The sequence below is a fragment of the Chrysemys picta genome, chromosome 6 (assembly GCF_011386835.1).
Source record: "Chrysemys picta bellii isolate R12L10 chromosome 6, ASM1138683v2, whole genome shotgun sequence".
Lineage (NCBI taxonomy): Eukaryota > Metazoa > Chordata > Testudines > Emydidae > Chrysemys > Chrysemys picta.
This window is the reverse complement of record NC_088796.1, coordinates 44,011,856-44,036,666: the sequence shown is the minus strand read 5'-3', so window position 1 is coordinate 44,036,666 and position 24,811 is coordinate 44,011,856. Positions and strand designations below refer to the sequence as shown.

At 43.2% G+C, this 24,811-nt stretch overlaps 2 protein-coding genes across 3 annotated transcripts in view; one reads left to right on the top strand and one right to left on the bottom strand.

Annotated features, from left to right (window-relative positions):
* JMY (junction mediating and regulatory protein, p53 cofactor) overlaps nt 1-24,811 on the top strand; it is a 142,247-nt gene that overhangs the window by 78,648 nt on the left and 38,788 nt on the right. For both annotated transcript variants that reach the window (XM_005286437.4, XM_008174618.4), the window contains exons 5-6: nt 14,683-14,848; nt 23,729-23,916. In XM_005286437.4, coding sequence (XP_005286494.3) covers nt 14,683-14,848; nt 23,729-23,916 — 354 coding nt within the window. The remainder of the gene's footprint in view (nt 1-14,682; nt 14,849-23,728; nt 23,917-24,811) is intronic.
* Nucleotides 11,727-14,278, bottom strand: LOC135972354 (uncharacterized). Its single transcript, XM_065550055.1, has 2 exons — nt 13,291-14,278; nt 11,727-12,296 (listed from the first exon to the last, which is right to left on the bottom strand). The coding sequence occupies exons 1-2, from the start codon at nt 13,865-13,867 to the stop codon at nt 11,821-11,823; spliced, it is 1,053 nt and encodes a 350-aa protein (XP_065406127.1). The 5' UTR covers nt 13,868-14,278; the 3' UTR covers nt 11,727-11,820.

Genomic DNA, 24,811 nt, shown 5'->3' with positions numbered 1-24,811 from the left:
GACCACACTCAGTAGATTATAAGCTTTTGTAATGATAACTTACAAGAGACCTTTTGCATGAAGCATATTCCAGTTACATTATATTCACACTCATTAGCATATTTTCCTAAAATCATATGGAGTGCAACGTCACATACCCTTTGCCCAGTACAGAGGATGGAGTTTTTAGGGATTGTGTTTGTCTCTTCCCAGGCCAGAGCATTTCTCCCAGAGTCAGAATTCCAATCTATTCAATCTCTAGTGACAGACCTCAAGTTTCATGTAATCACAACAGCCCAAAATGGTATGAGGCTCCTAGGGCACATGGCTCTTATGTAGTACAACATGCAAGGCTGCACCTCAGGCCCCTCCAGATGTGGCTGGATTCAGTGTACTTGCCAAGCCATCTTCATTGGGGAACTGTAATCACGATACTATTGAGTTCTGATTTTGCTGAATTGGGACTGGATCCTCAATCATTTGTGCAGGCATTCTCTTCCTGAACCCTCAATGACTCTGGTGTCAGATGAGTCTGCTCTAGGGTGGAGAGCCCATCTGGGGCCCCTCCAGATTGTGGGTCTTTGGTCCTTGTGGGAGCTCTCTTTTCATATCAATGTCAGAGAACTCAGGGCTATTCATCTTGCCTGTCAGGTTTTTCTACCTCATAACAGAGGGGAAAACCCATTTGTTCTTACAGGCAACATCACAACTATGTTTTACCTCTGTAGGCAGGGAGGAGCTCACTCATCCCTCCTTTGTTGAAGCAGTTCACCTGTAGGAATTTTTGCATAGCCCATTCAATCAACCTCAAGGCCTCTTACTTTCCACAGCTGCAGAATGAGCTAGCAGAGCACCTGAGCAGGTCATTTTCTAGTCACCACAAATAGTCTTTTTGCCTGGATGTAGCAAGATTAATTTTCCAGCAGTGGGTGACTCCCCAGATTGATCTATTTGCAAACAACTTTCTGTTCCCTGCAAGGCCACAGTCCAGGCTCAATCACAGATACCTTCCTGCTACCCTGGACAGAAAAGCGATGCTTTCCTCCTGATCCCACTCCTACAGAGTGCTATTAAAGATCAAGTAGGATCATGCCTGGTTTATATTAATAGCCCCAGCACTGGTTCCTCCACTCTACTCGACTTTCCAGTGACATCTCCAATCTCATTCCCATTGCACCTGGATCTGATCTCCCAAGATTGTGGTTGGCTACTCCACCTGAACCTGCAATCCCTTCACCTAATGGCCTAGAAGCTCCATTGCTAAATTCCAGAGAACAGTCTTGCTCGGAGCAAGTTTCCCAGGTCTTACTAAGAATTAGAAACCCCTCCAACAGGATGCCTCCTTGTCAAAATGGAAGTGGTTCTCTATCTGGGCTTGTCAAATTAGCATCTTGTTGATGCATTCGTCCATCCAACATATACTGACTGTCTGTTGCACCTAAAACATCAAGGCTTAGCAGTTTCCTCTGCCAAGGTTCATCTGGCAGCAATATCCGCTTTCCACCTTCGTATGTTTTTTCTAATGGTATAGCTATCAGATTCCTTAAAGGTCTGTAAAGGTTGTACCTTCAGTTAATGGAGCCCGTTCCTCCATGGGACTTGAACTTGGTCTGGACTTATGAGACCACCATATGAGCCTTTAGCAACGTGCTCCTTACTACACCTTTCCTGGAAGGTGGTTTTCTTAATTGCTATCACATCTGCCAGAAGAGTCTCCGAACTGCATGCCCTCACTTCTGAACCATAGTATACAATCTTTTTTTAAAGATAAGGTGTACTCACACCATCATCTTGAGTTTTTCCTCTGATTGTTTAAAATTTGAAACTACTTTAATCAGTTTACTTACCCGTTTTTTAATGCAAACAACACACAAATAGGGATGAGCAGTGGCTACACGCTTTGGATGTTAAACAAACACTGGTGTTCTACTTAGGATCAAACTGTTTTGGTGATTCATCAAACTGTTCATGGCTATAGTGGATAGAATGAAAAGCCTTCCAATCTCCTCACTGAGAATTTAGTCATAAGTGACTTTCTGTATCAGCGCTTGTTATGATCTGCCAAATGTTTCACCAATAGACAAGCTGACTACTCACACTCCACAAGATCGCACACATCCTCAACAGCATTCCTAGCGCAGATCCCTTTCCAGGACATTTGTGAAGCAGCATCCTGGTCATCGGTGCACACTTTCTTCTCCTATTATACCACTACCCAGTACTCTAGAGATGATGCCAAATTTGGTGGAGCTGTACTACAATCTGTGGACTCCAATCCCTCCTCCTATATTATTTCTTGGGAATCACCAAGAGTGGAATGCACATGTGCAATCATGCAAAGAAAGAATAGTTGCTAATTTTTCATAACTGTTCGAGATGTGTTGCACATGTCCATTCCACAACTTGCCCTCCTCTACATTGAGTTTCCAGAACAGAGGCTGTCAGGGTCAGCTGGGCCCTTTATACTAACGACACTGGTGTGCAGCAGCAGCAACAGAGGGTTCTCGAATCACCCCTTTGGGTACCACTGAGGGAAAAAATTCTGGCAACTTTGCATGGGGTGCGCGCACACCCAAGAGTGGAATGGACATGTGCAACACACCTGAAAGAAAAACAGTTAAAAAGATTAGTAAACCTTTTTTCCTTGTGGGCCTCCAGTGTTATCTTGACTGGATCCTGGGGTTCAAGAACCAGATCCATTGTAGGCACAGCAAACTGCTGCTTTGTCCTCTCTGGGTGACTCTACCAGGCTGCTCCTCTCCCTCTGTGTCCCAGGACTTCAAAGCATATCAGGATCTCCTTAGGTGTATGGCTGCTACCATAGGCAGCCAGGCTGAATTTCTGCAGGAGAATACACAGAAACTACTGGATATTTTCCAACCATTGGCTCCAGGGCGGGTAGCCCTTCCACTCAGTGCGGCTCTTTTGGTGCATGAAAAGGCTCTCTGGAATTCTACTACTTCGTTGCCTCCCAGAGAAGGGTACTTCATTCCTGTGCAGGATTTGGAGGGTTTCTATTCCCACCCAACAACCCCTAGCTCTCTTGTGGTAACTGCAACAATTGACAGGATGCAACAGAAAGTATACATCTATGCCTAAGGACAAGAATCCAAAAGAATGGATGTGATAGGAAGGAAGATTTATTATACTTCTCTGCAGATGTGCATTGCGAACAAGCAGGTGTTGCTCTCTAAATACGACTTTTTAATTGGGCGTCTATAAGTTTGCAGACAAGTTGCCAGAAAGTCTCTGGGGAAGAATTTAAGGTGTTCATTGCTGAAGGTTGTATGGTAGCCAATACTTTGTTAGTCAGCGCTATAAGAGGCGGATGCCTTGTCCAGAGCTATGGCATCAGCGGTGATCTATGGGTGGGGTGGGGGATGGTTGTAAAATATGGTCATTTAACCCAATGTGCAGCAGACCATTGAGAACTTACCTTTTGATGGTCAGGTTTTGTTTTCAAAAAATACCGAGACCCTGCACTCTTTTAAGGATTCCCAAGCTACTTCATGTTCCTTGGGAGTTTATACTCCAGCTGTATAGACACTGCTATAACAGTCAGCAGCAACAGCACCACTACTGCTTGCAGTGTTTCTTCAGGCAGTCCTCCTGTCCTCTAAGGCAGTGGGACTACCCCAAAAGGGGGCATAGATCACAGAGCAAAGGCCCTCTGGTTCCAAATGTAGGCAGTTGGCTCATCCTTTGCATTTTGAAAAACAACAGTTACATTACAATTATATTACAATATAGATAATGAATAAGGCTAAGATTTTGTCACTGATACTTTTAGTAAAAAGTCACGGCCAGGTCACGGGCAATAAAGAAAAATTCATGGAAGTCTGTGACTTGTCCATGATTTTTACTAAAAATATCTATGATAAAATGGGGAACTCAGCGAAGGGGTCCGCAGTGGGTAGGGAGCTGCGGGGGTCGCTTGGAGCTCCTGGGGCCCCCACCGCCTGTGGCGGCCAGGAGCTGCGGGGTCCCCCTGCCACCGCAGGCTGAAGTCATAGTGGTTGCGGGAAGTCACAGATTCTGTGACTTCCGCGACCTCCCTGAAAAAATTGTAGCCCTAATAATGAACCATTTTTTGTTGACAGTTCCACTATTTTCCTCTAGTAATGGACCAGTACTATTGTTCATTCACATAGTACATTGTTAGGATTCTCCTGTTCCTAATTCACTTCTTCTCATTGTCCTTTACTGTGCTGGCCATAGACTTCTCCTTGTGTCCTTTTGCTTCCCGTATCAATTCCTATATTCAGTACTATCAACACGTGTGTGTGTGTGTTTTGATAGCTGCCTTCGCTTCCCCTTTAAGCCAGGTTGAATTTTTTTTCTTTAAACTTTTTATTTTAGCCTTCTTTCTCAATTATGATTTTTGGTCATTTAGTACAACAGTCTTAAACAATTTCCAATTAGAATTTAAACCAAAAAATATGAATGATTTCTCCAAGCTACTTGGCTCATAATTGTTTTCAGCTTTGTGAAATTGGCCTTTTTAAAGCACCAAGTATATCTATTATTAGTTTGGTCTTGATTATTTTTGTACATAACTAATGTGATCAAGTCATGATCGCTCGTACCTATATTACCACTAATTTTTAGTTCTGATATCAATTGCTCTTTATTCATCAAGATGATGTCTAATATAGAATTCCCCTGTGTTGGATGCCACACGTTTTGAGTTAGGAAAGTATCATCTGTAATATTTAGAAATTCCAAGGATGTGTTGTACTGGCAGTCTGAGATTTGTTATATATATTGCTCTGATTGAAGTCCCCCATGATAACTGGTTAAGGAACTGGTCTTCCTATTTTCTAGTGCAGTGTTTCCCAACCAGTGTCCTTCAGCATGCTGGTGTGCCGTGGAATTTTGGAAAAGGCACAGGTGGGGTTGGGGGAATTCTAATTAAAATAATTAGTGTCAAAACCAGACTACAATTTGTGTTGTTGCTCTTTGGGTGTACTTGCGCGAGGCAGACGCTACATCACACTATGCTCAAATGACCTTGTTGTTTGCGGGGTATCATGTGGGAGCCATATTTTCTTATCAACCGTTAAGTTACTGTGGTGAATTTTGAATTGAAGACTCAAAGCAGGACCAACACCAACTAAATCATCCCACCCAGGGCTTTGTCAAGCTGGGCCTTAAAAACCTCTAAGGATGGAGATTCCACCACCTCCCTAGGTAACCCATTCCAGTGCTTCACCACCCTCCTAGTGAAAAAGTTTTTCCTAATATCCAACCTAAACCTCCCTCACTGCAACTTGAGACCATTACTCCTTGTTCTGTCATCTGGTACCTCTGAGAAGAGTCTAGATGTATCCTCTTTGGAACCCCCCTTCAGGTAGTTGAAGGCTGCTATCAAATCCCCCCTCACTCTTCTCTTCTGCAGACTAAATAACTCCAGTTCCCTCAACCTCTCCTCTTAAGTCATGTGCCCCAGCCCCCTGATCATTTTCGTTACTCTCCACTGGACTCTTTCCAATTTGTCAACATCCCTTCTGTAGTGGGGGGGACCAAAACTGGACGCAGTACTCCAGATGTGGCCTCACCAGGGCCGAATAGAGGGGAATAATCACTTCCCTCGATCTGCTGGCAATGCTCCCACTAATGCAGCCCAATATGCTATTGGCCTTCTTGGCAACAAGGGCACACTGCTGACTCATATCCAGCTTCTTGTCCACTGTAATCCCCAGGTCCTTTTCTGCAGAACTGCTGCTTAGCCAGTCGGTCCCCAGCCTGTAGTGGTGCATGGGATTCTTCCTTCCTAAGTGCAGGACTCTGCACTTGTCCTTGTTGAACCTCATCAGATTTCTTTTGGCCCAATTCTCCAATTTGTCTAGGTCACTCTGGACCCTATCCTTACCCTCCAGCGTATCTACCTCTCCCCCCAGCTTAGTGTCATCTGCGAACTTGCTGAGGGTGCAATTAATCCCATCATCCAGATCATTAATAAAGATGTTGAACAAAACTGGCCCCAGGACCAACCCCTGGGACACTCCGCTTGATACCCGCTGCCAACTAGACATCGAGCCATTGATCACTACTTATTAAGCCCAACAATCTAGCCAGCTTTCTATCCACCTTATAGTCCATTCATCCAATTCATACTTCTTTAACTTGCTGGCAAGAATACTGTTGGCGACCGTATCAAAAGCTTTTCTACAGTCAAGATATATATCATCCACCGCTTTCCCCATATCCACAGAGCCAGTTATGTCATCATAGAAGGCAATCAGGTTGGTCAGGTATGACTTGCCCTTAGTGAATCTGTTGACTGTTCCTGATCACCTTCCTCTCCTCCAAGTGCTTCAAAATAGATTCCTTGAGGACCTGCTCCATGATTTTGCCAGGGACTGAAGTGAGGCTGACAGGTTTGTAGTTCCCCGGGTTCTCTTTCTTCCCTTTTTTAAATATGGGCACTATATTTGCCTTTTTCCAGTCATCCGGGACCTCCCCTGATCGCCACAACTTTTCAAAGATAATGGCCAATGGCTCTTCAATCATATCAGCCAACTCCCTCAGCACCCTTGGATGCCTTAGATCTGGACCCATGGACTTGTGCATGATACAGTGCTGGAAACAAGCTGCTTGGTTGCTGAACTTGTAGTGAAGCCAGACAAACTTTGACTTTATGCAGAGACATAAATTTTATCAGTATGCAAAGAAATGGTGAGAGTAATGTTAAGTGCAAATTCAGTCAATGAGATCGCAAAAGTTCCCCTTTCAGATAATGCGATATGTCGCCACATTGTTGATATGTCAGCTGATATTGAGACTGTGCTCTAACAAAAAAACAAATCAAGGGAAAAATTTGCATTGCAGAGTGATGGATCAACAGATATCAGTGGTCATGCTCAACTCTTGGCTAACATCAAGTGCATTGATGTTGATAGTATAAGAGAATTTTTTATTCTGTAAACAACTGCCAGGTCACATGACGGGAGAGGAAACTTCAGGATGACAGTGGCCTACCTTGAGGAGGGAGAACTACTCTAGAAAAATTGTCTTAGTGTTTGCACAGATGGGGCTGCCTCCATGACTGGCAAAGTGAAAGGGTTTTCAAGCAAGGTCAATGAACAAAACTAGATGTGCTGGTGGCCCACTGTTTCCTGTATCATGAAGCTGTTGTGGGCCAAAACACTGCCAGAAGAACTTTCTTTAATGCTAGATGGAGCAGTAAAGATAATGAACTTAATAAAATCACGGTCTTTTTAAAGTGTTGCCTTTTGAGCAGAAAATCAGAGTTTACTTTTGTACACAGAAATCCACTGGTTTTCCCATGGAAAAGTTCTCGCTCATTTGTATGAACTGAGAGATGAATTAAAACTGTTCTTAACTTTGGAGGAATCCACATATACAGACTTGGTCTCTGATGTGGCATGGTGTGCAAAACTTGCTTATTTGGTTGATGTATTCCACCACCACGTGAGCAGGAAAATGCAAGGTAGAAATGAGAATCTTCTCTCCTGCATGAATAAACTGCATGGGTTTAGATCTAAGATAGCCCTCTGGTGGAAAATGTAGCTAAAGTCACAGTAGAAATGTTCCCCCCACAAACATGGCAGATCCTACTTGGGAGTATTTTGGTCAATGTAATTTCTGAACATCTGAAAGGTCTGGAAGAAAAATTCAGGTCATATTTTTCTTCAGCCTATACAAAAGATTTGGACTGGATCTTGGAGTTCCTTTGCAATGGAAAGTGCTAAGAATCTTACAAAAATGGCTCAAGAGCAACTTGCCAAATTAAGGATGGACTGCACTTTAACATAAAGTTTGGTGACATGTCTTTGGACTCATTCTGGTTGATGGTGGCAGATCAATAGCACGGTGTGAGATTACTGGGTATCTCCATTCTGTTGCTGTTTTCAACAATGTACCTGCTTAAGTTTTTTAAGCCTGCCTTGCATCAAAAACAAAGAGAGCGTCTGAGATTGGTGGAGCAAGAGCTCCAAGTTGCATTGTTCACATTTCCTGCCAGGATTCAATGACTCTGTGCATCAAGGCAAGCTCAAATTTCTCATTAAAAGTAAGTTTTCTTTTAATAATTTTAGCACGCCCCACACACATTTTATTGAGGTGTACCTTAGACTGGAAAAGGTTGGGAAACACTGCTATAGTGTGATCTGGTGGTCTGTAGCAGACACCAACTACTACCCCATCTTCTGCTTTATCTGTTAGGATATTGATCCTTAAGTGTTTATGATCATTTTCTTCTAAGTTGCCAATGACTTGGAAACAGGTAATGCCTTTTTGTACAAAGTGCCAATCCACGTTTGCCCACTCCATGTTTCAATCTTGTGTGGAAACATGCTTTTCTAGATTAATTCAGAAAACTCTTTAAAGATAATTTCAAATCAGTAAAAACTAGGAAGCCAATTTATGGTTGACTATTCATTAGAGTGAAGTTTTAATCCTTGAGGATACGACTATAACTGAAATCTACTGGCAGGTAAAATTTTGTTCTTTTTAATTTGAAAAAACAAAAACTTTTTACTTTGTTTTGCATTTTCTCATTAGATGGCCCCACTTCCTGTTTGAGGATTTATAATATAGAAGCTGGATCCTCTTTCTTCAGGAAAAGGGGATGGGCAGACTAGAAAAATGTGTCCAACTGAAGCCAAAATGTCTGTCTCTCCTGCCTCAGCTAGGAGGGGATCCAGACTCCATAGAAGCTGGCAGGGACTCATTTTGTTAGGAACTTAGGTTTGGCTTTGGCAGTGACTGGTAGGTGGGAAGGAGATCCAGAGAAATCCAGAGCTAGATTCTCCTATAAAATGCAGCAACAGATGAGAGATTCCTTTCAATATCAGTTGACTGTGCAGTTTTGAACTCCATCCCCCACTCTCCAGCCAAACAGGATCTGGCTGCTATGCATACTTGCCTACTGTGGGAAATGGAAAAGCTTGGAATTTTCATTTTGGCTGTTTCCTGAAACCTTGTCTTATATGTTCCTTTCTGACATATGACCAGAAAAATTGACATAATTGTTTAAACCTGGAAAATTCTCTATTCTCTTACTTTACTCCCGAAGCAGTGAGGCTCAAGAACTATCAACTTTTCTCCCTGACTAAAAAGGATCTAATGTTCTCTTCTGTTCATTGCTGCAGCACTGGATGTCCTGAGATTTTGAAGGGAGGCCTGAGAAATGGCACAAAAGCCTGTGGTTAGGCAGGTATGCTGCTTTATGTCTGCATCTAGGAAGGTTAGCCACATAGTGTGTGAGAGTGGAAAACATGGAGTAAAATATTTATATTTTATTTGCTGGAAGAGTCCTCAGTTGTTGTCCCATTGAGAGAGAGAGAGATGCATCTAGTCATTTTTTTTTAGTTCACCGTGACCTAGACTGTCAATCTTAACTTCAGTTTTCTAGGTTTTGTTGGTATAACAGCCTCTAACAATTTTAAAACATTTTTGCATCTTAGGCCTTGTCTACACTACGAGAGTAGTTCGATTTTACTTGCATCGAATTTTTGTAATCGATATTGCAAAGTCGAACGTGTGTGTCCACACTAAGGACAGTAATTCGACTTTGTGCGTCCACACTAACGGTGATAGCGTCGACATTCGAAGCGGTGCACTGTGGTCAGCTATCCCACAGTTCCCGCAGTCCCCTCTGCCCATTGGAATTCTGGGTGTAGCCGGCAATGCCTTCTGGGTAACAAAATGAGTCGAGGGTGCTTTTGGGAAACTGTCGTCATCCGTCCATCACTCCCGCCCTCCCTCCCTGAAAGCGCCGGCGGGAAAACAGTTCGCGCGCTTTTCCAGTCATTGACAGCGCGGACGCCACTGTACTCCGAGCATGGAGCCCGCTGCGACCATCGCTGCAGTTGTGGCCGCTCTCAACGTCTCGCAGCTTATCATAAAGGTTTCCCTGAGGCAGATGCAGAAAAGTCAGGCAAGGAGGCTACGGCACCGCGGTGATGTCCTGAAGTCTGAGAGTAGCACAGACCTGTCAGAAAGCAGGCGACCCAGCGCCGAGGACATCACAGTGGCAATGGGTCATGTTGATGCCGTGGAACAGCGATTCTGGGCACGGGAGACAAGCACTGAGTGGTGGGACCGCATAGTGCTGCAGGTCTGGGATGAATCCCAGTGGCTGCGAAACTTTCGCATGCGGAAGGGAACTTTCCTGGAACTTTGTGAGTTGCTGTCCCCTGCCCTGAAGCGCAGTGACACCCGGTTGCGAGCTGCACTGAGTGTACAGAAGCGAGTGGCCATAGCCCTGTGGAAGCTTGCAACGCCAGACAGCTACCGGTCAGTCGCGAACCAGTTTGGGGTGGGCAAATCTACCGTGGGGGTTGTTGTGATGCAAGTAGCGAAGGCAATCGTTGATGTACTGCTGCCAAAGGTAGTGACCCTGGGAAACGTGGAGGCGATCATAGATGGCTTCGCAGCGATGGGATTCCCAAACTGCGGTGGGGCCATAGATGGAACTCACATCCCTATCCTGGCACCGGACCACCAGGCCACCCAGTACATTAACCGAAAGGGATACTTTTCCATGGTGCTGCAAGCACTGGTGGACCACAGGGGACGTTTTACCAACATCTACGTGGGATGGCCGGGCAAGGTTCATGACGCTCGTGTTTTCAGGAACTCTGGTCTGTTTAGACGGCTGCAACAAGGTATTTACTTCCCGGACCACAAAATAACTGTTGGGGATGTGGAGATGCCTATAGTCATCCTCGGGGACCCAGCCTACCCGCTAATGCCCTGGCTCATGAAGCCCTATACTGGCGCCCTGGACACTGAAAAAGAACTCTTCAACTACCGGCTGAGCAAGTGCAGAATGGTGGTGGAGTGTGCTTTTGGCCGTCTCAAGGGGAGATGGAGAAGCTTACTGACTCGCTGTGATCTCAGCGAAACCAATATCCCCATTGTTATAGCAGCTTGCTGTGTGCTCCACAATCTCTGTGAGAGCAAGGGGGAGACCTTTATGGCGGGGTGGGAGGTTGAGGAAAATAGCCTGGCTGGTGATTACTCACAGCCAGACAGCCGGGCGATTAGAAGAGACCAGCGGGAAGCGCTGTGCATCCGGGAGGCTTTGAAAGCAAAGTTCCTGAGTGAGCAGGGTAACCTGTGATTTTATAGTTTGTGTACTGAGAAGCTAAACCTGCCCCCGTTTCTTTACCCAGGTAATGTTGACTATCCTATCCAGTTACATACCCCCTTCACCCCCCCTCCAACACACGTGTCGAAATAAAAATAGTTCTACTTTGTTAAAGCACACCGTTTTCTTTAATACTGTTTTAGCGGGAATTTTTTAAAACTGGGACGCAGACTGTGGTGCGGGGCGGGTCTAGTGTTGTGATGCGAATGCAGCTTCTAAACTCAAGGATTGACAGGCTCCGCTGCGGTGGGATGCTTGTTTCAACGGAGCCTGTCACCCCTCCTGATCGGGACTGTGTGTATGGGAGGTCTATTTGACTTTGTGGCAGGGGGAGGACGGTTACAGATCCCATGCTGTGTGGCTCTGTGATCCTGTCTAAGGACCGGCGCTTAAGATCTGTAACTGCCCTCCCCCGCCACAAAGTCACAGAGCAACCCACCCCCCCCAACATTACATCAAAACAACCTCCCAGACTAACCGGGGCAACTAGTCACTGCATCACTGCACTGTGTATGTGCCCTGCTGCTGTGCCTGCCCCCGACTATGTACCCTGCCAAAGGAGACTGTCCTGTCCAATTTCCAACCCCCTTTCCCCTCCTCCTCCAAAAGAACATGATTGAAACAGTAGTTAACAGAAACGAATTTTTTATTATCAACTACACATGGCATTGGGAGGTGAAACTTGGACGTGGGCTTGTGTCAGGCGGGAAGGAAAGAACTTTTCAAATTTTGGGAAATGAGAGCCTTCTGCTACTAGAGCTCTCTGCAGGGGTGGAGTGAGAGTTAGCAGGGACTCTGCCGCCTCTCCTTCTTTGCACTTTGGGTGAGGTGGGTATGGGACTTGGTGGCGGGGGAGGGCGGTTAGAGATGGACTGCAGCGGGGCTCTGTCCTCCTGCCTCCGTTCCTGCAGAACATCCACAAGGCGCCGGAGCGTGTCCGTTTGCTCCCTCAGTAGTCCAAGCAGCGTTTGAGTCGCCTGCTGGTCTTCCTGCCGCCACCTCTCCTCCCGATCCATGTTGGCTTGGTGCATTCGGGTCAAGTTCTCCCGCCACTGGGTCTGCTGTGCTGCCTGGGCTTGGGAAGAGGCCATAAGCTCAGAGAACATGTCCTCCCGTGTCCTCTTCTTCCTACGCCTAATCCGCGCTAGCCTCTGGGAGTGTGATTCCAGGCTAGGTTGTGAGACAGTCGCAGACGGGGCTGTGGAAATGGGAAAAAGGGAGTGAATTCCTCTGAAAGATAAATGTAGTTGTGAACAAAGAACATAGTCTTTCTCTGTGAACAAGACCATGCACAGCACCTTTCACATGCGCACTCAGCACAAGGTCGAATTCTCGGCCTTCGCATTCTGTGCCTGGGGTCTTGAACAGCACATTTGAGAAGCGAGGCAGCACAACGGAATTTCTGTTGCAGGCAGACATGGTAAGCCGTACACTTGTGGCAGTTTAAAACTTTTATATTACCACTGGCCTCATTTCACATTTAAATCAATGTCAGTCCCTGCTGCCAGCAATCCGGCAAGCGGGAACTCTGCCCCTGTCCCACCCCCTCGCGGCTGTCCCCGGGAATGATCCCTTTCGGCTGCCCCTCTCCCGCCTCCACCGCGTGGCTGCAAACCAGCGGTGACAGTTCTGTAAAGGAACGGGAAAGCAGTCCCAACACTAACATTCCCCTACCTAATTAAAAGCAGGTCACCATGGCCGACATCACCCTGATGAGGATCTCCGAGAGCGACAAAGAGAGAATGCTCCGGGAAAGCCTCCAAAGACCAGGGCCGTATGCCGCCCTGCTGTGCAGAGCAATGATCCCCGAGTACCTGATAATCTCGTGGCGCGGCAACGTGTCGTACTTCGGAGGACCCAATAAGGCCGCTCTCCCCAAGAACCTCATGCAACGGCTTTCAAGTTACCTCCAGGAGAGCTTCATCGAGATGTCCCAGGAGGATTACTGCTCTATCCCCGCACATATAGACCGCATTTTACTGTAGCTGCAGTAGCAGGGAATACACAGTAGAGCGGCTTGTGCAGGACAATCACTGAAAACCGGACATTGCTAGATTTCTTTTCAAAACTTGCACTGCCCCTTACTAAACCGTTAAGCGCCTAGGGCACACTAATCATGAACAACCCATTCTTTTAATTGTTAATATTCCTGTTTTCTTAAAAATAAATGTTTAGATGTTTACAACACTTACTGGCTGATCCTTCACCAGATTCTGTGTCCGGGGTAATGGCTGGGGACGCTTCGTAGGGGATCTCTGTAAGGGTGATGAAGAGATCCTGGCTGTCGGGGAAATCAGCGTTGTGAGAGCTGCCAACTGCCTCGCCCTCCTCATCTCCTTCCTCATCTTCCCCGTCCCCTAACATGTCTGAGGAACCGGCCGTGGACAGTATCCCATCCTCAGAGTCCACGGTCACTGGTGGGGTAGTGGTGGCGGCAGCACCGAGGATGGAATGCAGTGCCTCGTAGAAACGGGATGTCTGGGGATGGGATCCGGAGCGTCCGTTTGCCTCTTTGGTCTTCTGGTAGCCTTGTCTCAGCTCCTTGATTTTCACGCGGCACTGCGTTGCATCCCGGCTGTATCCTCTCTCTGCCATGTCTTTAGAGATCTTCTCGTAGATCTTTGCATTCCTTCTTTTGGATCGCAGCTCGGAAAGCATGGACTCATCGCCCCACACAGCGATGAGATCCAAGACTTCACGATCAGTCCATGCTGGGGCTCTCTTTCTATTCCCAGACTGCACGGCCATCACTGCTGGAGAGCTCTGCATCGTTGCCAGTGCTGCTGTGCTCGCCACGATGTCCAGACAGGAAATGAGATTCAAACTGGCCAGACAGGAAAAGGAATTCAAATTCAAATTTTCCCGGGGCTTTTCCTGTGTGGCTGGTCAGAGCATCCGAGCTCGCACTGCTGTCCAGAGCGTCAACAGAGTGGTGCACTGTGGGATAGCTCCCGGAGCTATTAGCGTCGATTTCCATCCACACCTAGCCTAATTCGACATGGCCATGTCGAATTTAGCGCTACTCCCCTCGTCGGGGAGGAGTACAGAAGTCGAATTAAAGAGACCTCTATGTCGAACTAAATAGCATCGCAGTGTGGACGGGTGCAGGGTTAATTCGATTTAACGGCGCTAACTTCGACATAAACGCCTAGTGTAGACCAGGCCTAAGCTAACACAGTACCAAATGGTTACATTAGACCTCTATTGCTCTATCTACAAAAACAAACAAACAAAAACATGAAATACAAAAACAGAAGAAACAGGAAGTTGGGGGTGTATCTCACTCTCCTCATCCTGAAAGAATGGGCAGTCATAAACTGTAACCTGATATTATAGACCTCCTAGTGCTATACTGAAAATACATTGTCTATTACATCTGAAGTGAGAGTAGTCAAAACTTCTCCTACAGCATTGACAGTATTCAGTTTATCTATATTTACAATAACCTGAACTGTCTCTCTTAAAACTACTTTTCACATGTTTTAATTTTTTTAACATAAAAATGAATATCTAGGTCTTGGTTTTACTAGGATCCCTTAGACATGTATTATTCACTTTTCCTTTTTTCCCCTCCCTCCATTCAGATGCAGAGTTTGCAAGGTGGTACAGAAGCCATAGCCCATTTGGACCAGTTGGAAGCTGATTATTATGATCTACAGCTTCAGTTGTATGAAGTACAGTTTGAGATTTTGAAGTATGAAGAGCTGCTGCTGACCGCACAACTTGAAAGCATCAAAAGACTAGTGTCAGGTGCAGTACACATTTTATGTGCATAATCTTGGTTACCTAAGACAGTACTAGTACTAGACCTGTAAAACTTAGAATCAGCAATTTTAGCATTCTTAAAATAAGTAAAGATTTAGGACTTTGAACATAAGTACAATGAAAATCAGTTAGAATCTGCATCCGGGAGAAGAAGGTAAATTTTTAAATCTTTATGTATTGCTTTGTCTCCTTAACTTCAGTTGGAATCACATACCTAATGTCTTATGCAATATTTGGAAAAATTAGGGCTAGAAAGGAAGGAATTATTTTCTAAATGTTCTTGTGTACTGCAGGTTTGGCTAACTTACAGGAGTTGTTGCTCTCAAAATTTCTGAAATAAGTGTTTAAGTGTAAGCAAGTGGCTGTCAAGGAGGCGTCATGCAAATCAGAATCTTCTAGCTGAGCTTTTGATACGTTTTGAAGCATTTATGTTGCCCATGTAACAGAGTTTAGATCAGGGACACGCAAGCTGTGGCCCCTAGACCTGATGTAGCTCACAAATCATTTAAAACCAACTCAGAGAGATGGTGCAGGGAAATTTAGTGTGTTTGGGTCCAGCCTGGTTTCCTGGGTTTTCTTATGCTTATACTTTTACTCAGAAGCCAGCTTTCTATGCTGGCTCAGTGCTAAAGGACTTGTGGAGGAAGTGTTCATCAGAAATGTCACTCTAGAGCACATGTGTCAAACTCAAGGCCCGCGGGCCACATCCGGCCCGCCATACAATTATATCCGGCCCGCGAAATCGTTTTATATATCTGTTTTTAATGGCCCTGTGATATGACGCCCCAATAACACACACTACAAATCCCATGATGCAGTGCAATTGCCGCCAACGGCAAGCCGCGGTTCAAGTTCGCGGTCTGTTGATGTATACAACGCTAATATCAAATCAAAGCTAGACCCCAACAATGGCCAAGAGAAAAATTGATTCTGAAAACCGAGGCTTTCAAAGCCGGTGGGAGAATGAGTATATGTTTACTGAAATTGCAGGTAAACCAGTGTGTCTCCTTTGCGGGAGTAATATCGCTATAATGAAGGAGTATAACCTAAGACAGCACTACGAGACGAAACATGAGAACAAATTCAAAAACCTGAGCGCAGGACAGAAGCTACAAAAGGTAGAGGAGTTGAAGAAGAATTTGACATCCCAGCAGACGTTTTTCACCAAAGCAAAATCACAAAGTGAAGCTGCTGTGAAAGCAAGTTTCATTGTGGCCGAAGAGATCGCCAAATCAGGACGGCCGTTTACCGAGGGGGAATTCGTAAAGAATTGTATGATGAAAGTGTGCGACGTCCTTTGTCCAGATAAAACGCGAGCGTTTGCAAATGTAAGCCTCAGCAGAAACACTGTTGCTAATCGGGTTTGTGAGATGGCGACTGATTTGAAAACACAGTTGACTGAAAGAGCAAAAGATTTTGTTGCATACTCCCTTGCCGTGGATGAAACTACTGACGCGACTGACACTGCACAGCTGGCGATATTTATCCGTGGTGTGGATTCCAATTTGTGCGTAACAGAGGAAATACTGGACATTAAATCGATGCACGGGACAACGAAAGGAGAAGACATCTTTGGAAATGTATTTCAAAGTGTAACCGACATGAAACTGCCGTGGGAAAAACTCGTTGGACTTACAACAGATGGCGCACCTGCTATGTGTGGTGAAAAAAATGGACTGGTGGGAAGGATGCGCTCAAAGATGCGGGAGGAGAACTGTGCCGGTGAGTTGACAGTGTATCACTGCATCATACACCAGGAATCGCTGAGTGCTAAAGTCCTAAAAATGGATCATGTGATGAACACTGTAACACAAACCGTCAACTTTATCAGAGCCCACGGTTTAAATCACCGCCAATTCCAGTCTTTTCTGCGGGAAATAGATAGCGAGTTTGGCGATATGCCATATCATACGGAGGTCCGGTGGCTAAGTCGGGGAAAAGTTCTCAAAAGACACTTTGAGCTGCGAGAGGAAATCTGGCAGTTCATGGACAGTAAGGGGAAAGACTGCACAGTTCTGCGGGATGAAAAGTGGAAATGTGAGTTGGCGTTCCTGGCTGACATAACGTCGCATCTTAGCGCTTTAAACCTTCAACTCCAGGGACGGGAGCACATAATAACCGATATGCATGATGCAGTGAAGGCATTTCAAGTGAAGCTGCGCTTATGGGAGACACAAATGCACCAATGCAACTTGTCTCACTTTCCCTGTTGCCAAGTAATACGGAACCAAGAAAGTGCCACAGTTTTCCCAAATGCCACCTTTGCTGAAAAACTCAGCGCGCTGCGCACTGAGTTCGCACGGCGCTTCAGTGACTTTGAGGCACAGAAAAGTAACTTCGAGCTGCTTCGCAACCCATTTGCAGTCGATGTGGAAACCGCACCTGTAGAAATGCAGATGGAGCTGATAGAACTGCAATGTAACGGGACACTGAAGGCAAAGTACGACACTGCGGGGCCAGCACAGTTCACTCGCTTCATTCCTGAAGCGATGCCGCAGCTCCGCCAACATGCGGCTCGAATCCTGTCCATGTTTGGCAGCACATATCTGTGCGAGCAGCTGTTCTCTGTGATGAAAATTAACAAAACGTCACACAGGAGTCGCCTCACTGATGAACACCTGCAATCGATCCTGAGAATCTTCACAACACAGAACCTAACCCCAAACATAAACGAACTTGTTGCAAAGAAAAGACTCCAAGTATCAGGCTCTGACTAAATAGGACAAGAAAATGGAATGTTATGATTTGTTATGATTATACTTTTGCTTTAAATTCAATTTTTTATTTATATTTTCAGATTTTTTAATATTCCAGCATGTACAGATTTTGAATGTATTGTATTGACAGGATATTTTTTTATGAAGAGCAAAATATTTTAAGTTGAAATGTATTTATTTTGGAATGATATCCTGTATTTTGGTTCATATTAATGGTTAAAAAACATAAATATTTAGTCTGTTAAATAAATGGTTATACTGTTCGGCCCGCGAGTTTTGAGTTTTGGCCCCCTGTGCAATTGAGTTTGACACCCCTGCTCTAGAGCAGAAATTTTCAAATGTGCTCATATTGTGAGTTACATCTTGAGAGACAGCACCTCATGGCACCGTTTCCCCCATTTACAGGAGTGTGGACTGCCTCTTCTCACATGTGTGAGCCTATAACATCCTTATGGCAATTACTGTAATTGAGCCCATAGAGAAAGAGAGCTTAATACATTTTTAGCTGTCTTTTAATGAAATTTAGCAGTCAGCCTAGCCAGCTCTCTGTAGGCTGTGAGTAAGTGCTCAATAGATAACTCTTTGTTCACAGACTGATTTAGGATAGGATTCTAGTTTTGATCCTGATGTCACTGCACAGTTTACTTTCATGCAGCCAGAAGAGAACCTATCTAGTAAGAGAGACAAAGGAGGAAGAAGTACTTAAATCAGTTTTCTTTGAATTAATATTAGCAAAACTATGTTATGTTGACTTTTATGTCTGGAAGGTTCACTGAGTAATTTGAAGGACCTTTGAGTTGGGGTACGGTGTCACCAGTACTTAAATTCAGTTTGGGTATTGAGATTATTCCACTATTACCAACTTTTCTACCAAAAGAATAATGGACCTGCTGTAAAAGTAGTATACATCACTTTTTGGTCATGGTACACTTAAGCAAACTTTCAGATGATTACTGAATCAAAAAAATTCTTCATAGCTCACTGCTTAAGTTTTAAAAATATTCGTATTTCACAATATTACACTTTTATATTAAGCCTTTATCCAAAAAAGCTTAAAGGGTTTGACAGACTTTATTGAACTCAACAGTCTGTGTTAGGAGTTAGCGTTTTTAAATAATGTACAGCAATACTACACACAAGTTAGGACAGAATACTGAAAGAATACTGGTTCAGTTGAAATTATGGGGGAGTTTTAGTTAGGCAGAATGAAACTACCTATTTGGAATTTATCCAGCAGAACTAGAGCAGTTACTCTTGTGAAAAATACCTTAGGATTTTTAAATAATCACATATGGTCGTGACCATCCTGCATCTCTTCTGAAACATGGCATCTCTCAAAGTACAGTGGCCTCTAACACACACGATTTACTACTGACTCAGAGAGAAAAGTGCTACACCTCTACCCCGATATAACGTGTTCGGATATAATGCGGTAAAGCAGCACTCCGGGGGGGCGGGGCTGTGCACTCCGGCGGATCAAAGCAAGTTCGATATAACGCGGTTTCACCTATAACATGGTAAGATTTTTTGGCTCCGAGGACAGCGTTATATCAGGATAGAGGTGTATTTATTGAATCATCAATCCTACTTCCTTTAAAGTACATTTATGGTCAGAAAAGTAGCATTCTTCTTATGCAACAGATCTGTACTATGTAGATTTTAGTAACCATTGTAAGCTGGAACTACTTTTTACTCCTGGTAGCTACATTCACTCTGTAGTGCCAGGAGAAGGCAGTTGGATTCTGTTCTGATTTCTGCAGCATCGGCAGAATTGACTAAATTCTGGCTGAGAATCTTCTTTTGATAATGCTAAAGCCAGAAAAAACACAACTTTACTTCAAAATCCTAGTTTGAATGTCCAGGTTGGTAGTTAGGGAGGGGAAAAAACATTGTTTTACTTGTAAATGGAACACAGTTTCTCTGGTAGCTATTGAGACAGTAAACAGGGAATCCCATGATGATGGCTTTTAGAGTTACCAACAGAAGATCTATACTTGAATTCACATTCTGTAAATTAAGGCTTTTAAAGGGACAACATACCCAAACAGGCCCGCTTCATCTCTGCTGAGGGATTTGTGGTGGATGGAATGTCATCAACAGATAACGTGAGAGTTGGCTGCTAGCTTAGTATTTTAATTTATCTGGCAAGTCTGAATGTTGTGGGACTAAACAGAAAAGGAATTACTTTAATTTGCATATTTTTTATGTTCCAGGTTATAAGAGAGGTTCAGTACTTACCAACCTCACAGACATGTTTTAAAGGCCAAAAAGAATAGTTTGTGTTTTTCTGATGAAAGACACAATAGAATTGAAAGGGGACCTGCAAATGTACAAATATTTTAAAGAAAACTCTTGCATGTCCCAGTTTTAGCATTGAAATGCTTGTTAAAGATGGAATTGAGCAGGGTGGATTTGATTTAAATCATGATTTAAATCACTAGTCAGGAAGACTCAATTTAATCATGGATTTCTACATAAAAGTGTATTCTTGTTGGTTGTTATAACCTTCATACACATTCTTCACAACTCAGAGATAGATGTAGGTTTCATTAAGGTACACACTATACATTTTTTAAGTGATTTATTTTGAAAACTTTTCAGATTAGTTTTACAGCTATATCAGAAAATGAATGATTGTTTGGATATTTCATTTACCAAAGGTAATTGAAGCAGATATTTCTGAAGTCATTTGGGAGGTGAACTATCTCCAAATCAACAGGTTAATCATTAATATTTGGAGGATTTTCTTGCCATGCTGTATTAGGAGGAGAACATCACCAGACAGACATTTAAATTGTTTTATTTAACTAAAACAACAACGTTATGTGTTCTGGATTTTTTTCTTCAACAACAAACATTTAATAAATATTTTAACAAAACAAGCATATGAATTTTTGAATTTAGTTAAAATTGTTTTTAACTAAAATAGTTAAATGAAATATTCAAAAAAAAATTAAATTGACTGTGTCAGCCAGGTCAACATGAGAAACTTAAAATATTAGCTTCTGCAGCTAACTCAGTCATCTTCACCTTCGTTTTCCTGTTTGTTCATAATCTGGAAAAGAAAAACAAGCTTTCCTGCTTTTTTCATGTCCCAAATGATTTCTCAATTTGAAATGATTCATCCAAAGGAAGACAATATTCTTTCTACACTGGCAGAAGAAGTTACTAGTGTTAAAAGTGAGATTATCACTTCAACAGTCTCTGAATCCAAGTGCTTAAGTGACTTCCACCAGTTCACTGGTGTGACTTTCTTTAAAACATCAGCAGCAAACATATATTTCTTGAATGGTTCACCCTTAGCTCTGAAGTTTATTATAGTTGGCATTATGGAGAGATGATTGCTGGATGTCCATGTCATAGCCAGCTATTCTTCTTCAGTAGTTAAGGTTTGACCCTGGTACTGAGAATTGAGAATATTTGCAAGAAAATGAGCTGGAGATAGTGCTTGTCCCATTTGTATTTTAATGCTTGTAATTTAACTCTGTCATTGCATATTTCTCTCTTTTAAGATCTCACTCAGTTCCTTTCAAATTTCAACAGCGTCAGCAATAAAACAGCTATTTCCCTGCATTTTGTTCAAGGCTACAGAAATAGGCTTCAGGGTATTCAGCATGTGTTCAACATTTCTCTTAAGCCCAATGTTGAGAACTTTGGCTGTGACAGTGCCATCTATTTTTTCACAATTTTGTTCACAAACTGTCATCAGATTAGGCCAGTTCTTGATATAGTGCTCAAAACAGTCCACTACTGAGTTCCATCGCACGTCTTGTGGTAGAGTTAGCTTGGTTCTTCCCACTTTTTTCAGAGCAGCTACTGCAAAGTGGTTGTTACAGAAGTATTTTGCAATTTCAACAACATTAGCCTTTATTTCTGGAACACTGAAGTCTTTGGCTAGGTGGTGCATCAAATGAGCACTGTAACCGTATGATATTAGCTTGGGACTCTCTTCTAAATAATTTCTTCTCATCTTGGATACATTGGCAGCATTGTCTGTGACCAAGCTGTGTACTAGACATTTGATTTTTTTAATAGCTTTTACTGCTACTTCTTGTAAGTATTCTGCTGGGTGTGCATTTCCTGATGTATCAATTGTTTCTGTAAGGAAGACATTCCCTTCTTCTCTTGTCACACAGGCACATACAGCAGGATCATTGTGGACATTGCTCCACCCATCATGACTCAGGTTAGCAATTTTACCCTCTAGACCTTTTGCACACTGCTCAGTTTCTCTTTCATACACTTTATCCAGCAATTTGCCTGCAACATCTGCTCTGTTATGAGTCTATGAAACTCCTGGAACCCCGTAAGATTGGGTCCCTAATCCATGAACTATTAGAACTCATTTACAAAACTTTTCTTAAACATTACATGAATATATTGTCTCATTCTATAGAATTAGAATTTATAATCTCTATTCCATGATGAGATATCTTTGAGCTATAACATATCTTATTTAAAACTATCTTTAGATAGGTTTTTTCCTCAAAAAGCATTTTACCAAAAAACAAACAAAACAAACCATTTAAAAAATGTTTTTTTAAATCATTGATTTTTATCCACGCTGTAATTGAGTCTGTCAGTTCATTTGTAAAATCCTGTTTTACGATTCTGCCTCATTTTAGAATGAAACCTGCACACAGATTCTCTCTTTGATAGCTTCTTAAGAAAATACAGTTTTAGGTGATTCAAACATGAAATTTTGCAGGCTGATTTTTCATAAAGTTGGTCCAGTGACATGTATGGCTAAATTTTTTTTGTTGATTTTTTTTTTCTAAGTGAGTGCTAGGTTCAATGACTAGTGTGGGGGTTTTTGTACATTGTTTTAATTTTAGAGTTATGAAGTTCTGTCCTTAGTTGCTAGAATCACTTTCTTCTTCTGAGTTGCTGTTTGTTAGCAGGGGGATATGGTCAGCACCAGGAGGCAGAAGATGCTTCATGCATATAACACAGTAAATGGCTACTGCTTTTAAGATGGGTAGCCTCATAGAAGGGAGGAGGGAAGCCCTTGTCCCAGAAGAATCCTACAGCTGGGTAGGAGGAAGTTAGAGTTGTATGCAACAAGAGTAGCAGCTTTCCTGAGAGGTGGCTGACTGCAGGAGAAATAAGAAGAGTGTTTCTAGGTGCTCAGGGCTGGGCAACTGGCAGTAAGGTCAATGCTAAATGTTCACTGTCCTTCCTGTTTGAGCCACCAGCATTGAACTCCCCTCCTGGTAGCTTTCTTTGATCTGCCTGCAGCAGAGGATATAGAGGGGTTTAGAAGGCCTTTGTGTCTCCCTTACCCAGGCATTCACAGTGAAGGATTCATCACCTTTTATTTATTTATTCCCCCCCCCCCTTGATAAGAGATTAGAAGTCAAATGTTAACAATTACACTCATTACAGCATTTGAATTTATTAGCGTGCCACTGTAGGCAAGAGAGACTATAGTGTGAAATACAAATTTAAAAATGATAGGTTGTGATAAAACTTTTGATAATGTCATTGTCCTCTTAAGTGTGGTGTCTTCAAGGTAAGCCTAGCAGAGGTACTCACCCTGCCTCCAGTGAGCAGAAGCCGTGACTAGGAGCCCAGAAACCTTCTGATGGGCGAAATCTTGGGATCATCATGTTGTCTAATTTCTCTTTCATGGTGTGTGTGTGTGTGTGTGTGTGTGTGTGTGTATATATATATATGAGATATCTGAAGAAGAGTCACACAACAGAAACCCTAGGAAGTGGCCATATAGCTTGAACTTTACAGTGGAGATCACATGAGATGACTGTGCAGCATAAACTCTCCCTTCATGTTAGTTAAGTTCAAACGCTGTCAGGGGCGTAGCGTTGTGGTGACATGGGGTTATGTTTCCTTCACAAATTCATGCTTACAGTTATTGTTTCTTAGAATGGTGTGTGAGCCAATAAAAATAACAGGAGGTACATAATTGATGTGGCTTTTTATGTTTTAGCTAAACTGTAGAGCCTTAGGAGGTTGTGCCCCTTTAACACGTTGGCACTCAACTGTTATTTTTGTCAAGATCAGCTCTTCTTGCACATTGTCTAATTCAGGGTTCAATGTTAAACAAAAAAACAGAACCCACCAACTTAGTGTTTTATGTCAATCACATACACTGATTTGACTTCTTTTATTGCTGACATTTTATAAACAGAGAAGAGAGATGAAGTGGTATATTACGATACTTATGAAAGTATGGAAGCCATGCTTGAAAAAGAAGATATGGTGACATCTGTACACTTACAAAGAGAGGAGCTGCAGAAGTTGCAACAGAAAATCCGCCAGCTGGAAGCAAGGCGTGGACGCATTTCAGCCAAGAAAGCTTACCTCAGAAATAAAAAGGTAATATTAAATTGTACAATTCTTCTCTAACAGAGACTTCCCCTTTTCAGTAAAACTACAGAGGCATCCAATCTTGGATGGGAGTCCACACAGGGAGACTCAACACCCAATAAACTGGGTCTTTTCAGGAACAGTAGCTGCACGTAAGTGTTCTGGTATAAGGGATATAAGATACCAAGTTTTTGATGCTCCTTAAAGTTATGGAGGTATCCATTTTAGTTCCACAGTGAAGGCTGAAGAGTTTTGCAACAGTTCAGCCTCGTTCTGTACCCCACAATTACAACACTTTGAGCACATAATTCATTTTAGATAATTTATAAATCAGTCTGTTAAAAATGGGTCCTTAATACTTTTTTTGGTCTCTAGTAATCTTAATAATAATGGAAAAACAAACTCTTCAGACTTCCAGTATAATCAAAATGTCCTGAAACCTTGTTTTTGAGGAAGTTTTTGTTAGAGTTAAAGATATTTGTTTATTTTGGTGGCTGGTTCTGTTCTTCACAACTGAAAGTTTCTCCTTTAGTAGAGGCTAATGTTCTTCTACAGAGAATTCCACCAAGAATTGTTCTCTTTCAAAATAGCTGTTATTCCCAATTCGGTGGAACATAGTGTGCCCACAGTTAAGATGCCCGTCTCAAAATGGCTTCCATCTCTGATTGTTCCCAGTGGGATGGAGACCACAAGCTGCCCTTAGCAAAGATGGTCACTGTCTTCATTCACCTGCTGCTCAGTCATCTTCTCTGCTTTGATAGGGGCCACTATCTTTTCTTTGGGCAGCTTGGTTTCAGTCCCCTTAGAAGTGTGGAAATTCACAATTTAGAGCACTGAAATAACTTTAACTCTGCCCTGTAGTGACACCATGCAATGTTACAATTAGGGCATTTCAGGGTTTCGG